The 1,847-nt window shown below is 53.0% G+C and overlaps 1 protein-coding gene across 1 annotated transcript in view; it reads right to left on the minus strand.

Annotated features, from left to right (window-relative positions):
* Window positions 1–1,458, minus strand: part of SAMD11 (sterile alpha motif domain containing 11) — a 72,266-nt gene extending 70,808 nt beyond the window's left edge. The window contains exon 1 of the mRNA XM_031062543.1: window positions 1,366–1,458. Coding sequence (XP_030918403.1) covers window positions 1,366–1,437 — 72 coding nt within the window. The 5' untranslated portion in view covers window positions 1,438–1,458. The remainder of the gene's footprint in view (window positions 1–1,365) is intronic.
* Window positions 1,459–1,847: the final 389 nt, after the last annotated feature.

Genomic DNA, 1,847 nt, shown 5'->3' on the forward strand with positions numbered 1-1,847 from the left:
CTCAGCATCCCCACAGCAGCATCCCCTGGCCAGGCACCCCTCAGCATCCTCACAGCAGCAGCACAGCATCCCCTGGCCAGGCACTCCTCAGCATCCCCACAGCAGCAGCACATCCCTGGCACCGGCAGATTTCTGGCTCTGAGCCACACAAGTGACACGACAGACAGAACTCCCAGCTGGAGGAAGCTGCCCACAGCACATCCCACGTTGTGCCACCCACTCCAGGAGCTGGGGAGAGCCAGGTTCCAGCACAGCTGGGGTCAAACACCAGGCAGGGCTGGGGGAGGGGGCTGCTGCCACACCACACAGGCAGGACAGCTCTCCCCGTTCATTTCTGAGCCCCTTCCCTGGGTGTTTGTAACTCACAGAGGCACCAGGCAGGAAGGACTGGAACTCCCAACTCTGTCTTTTCCAATCACAGAAACTGCATCTGAGCACAGACTTCCCACTCCAGCCCAAGCAAGCAACAAAACCAAAAATGGCTGATTTCCAGTGGATAAAATCATGTACATTTCCACCTGCTTTTGTTTCCACAGTGATACTGGCAATGTTTAAGTTGTTGTTCTTTCAGACCAAGAGCTGCTTCAGTTCCCCACACCAACAGCTCTGCCCTCCCAGTTAGATATTATTGTATTTTATGGTTATTTTTACACATCATGAACTGTTTTAAGGCCTTACTTTACTACGATTTCAGTCACCTTTTATTTATACCATCAACATCTTTCCCACAAAAATGCTGATGAGAGATTTTGAAATTCTCGGGGTAAAAGCAAGAATACACAAGGAACCCCAAATTTGGGAAGGACAGATCTACAAAAGCCATAACTGAGCTATGCCATGAACGATGCTCAAGCTGTCAGCATTTGAGCTGTTCCTCATGCAGCTCACCTAACCACGGTTTGTACAATGCCTGCCCTCACTCTAACACGTGGGCAACAATTACGTTTCCCTTTTGCTTTATTTAGCCACTTTCACACCTGTGCACAATACACAGAAACCAAGGCGTGGGAACACCAAAGAGGCTCCTCAATGATTTGCCTCTGCGCACACACACAGCTCCCCCCGAAAACCAAAAAATCCCACCGAGTGCTGCTTCCTTCAGCTCAAACACTGCTCAAAAAATCCCACCGAGTGCTGCTTCCTTCAGCTCAAACACGGCTCTCTCTTCCCATCTGCTCTGCTTCCAAGCTCCTCTCTAACACTGCTGGAACCCTCCCAGGGCAGGCAGGGCTCTGGCAGCCTCCACGACCCTCACGGTTCCACCAGTACAGAAGAGCAAAGGGAATTTATTTTTTTTTTAAGGGAAGGAGGCAGAGGAGAGGGAAGACGTCTTAACTAAAGCACATAGTTTAACAATAATCTTACCACTGGAGACGAAATTCGACACCCAGGGCAATCACAGATTGGAGGATGTACCTGTAAGATTCCTTTGGACATAAGAGTCTTCAAACTTTTCCCTATATGCAGAGGAGGAGAAAAAGCAGAAGAAGAAAAAGAAATCAGCACGTTTATAAAAGGAAAGTATTTAGGGAAGGAGGGAGGGGGAGGCACGCGTCTGCTTCCATATAAACAGCCCTCCCCTTGCCTGCCCACCAGCACCATCCCCAACTGCCCTGCAGCCGAGTTTGTGCCTCGCGGGTCCCGGGAAGGGGAGCCCGGCAGGAACCGGGGAGAGGAGCCCGGCACAGCCCGGTACAATCCCCGCAGGTCCCGGGGAAGGGGAGCCCGGCACGGCCCGGTACAATCCCCGCAGGTCCCGGGGAAGGGGAGCCCGGCACAGCCCGGTACAATCCCCGCGGGTCCCGGGGAAGGGGAGCCCGGGACCGGACGGGAGCGCCCGAGGGAAA

Source organism: Geospiza fortis, unplaced genomic scaffold (assembly GCF_000277835.1).
Source record: "Geospiza fortis unplaced genomic scaffold, GeoFor_1.0 scaffold662, whole genome shotgun sequence".
NCBI lineage: Eukaryota > Metazoa > Chordata > Aves > Passeriformes > Thraupidae > Geospiza > Geospiza fortis.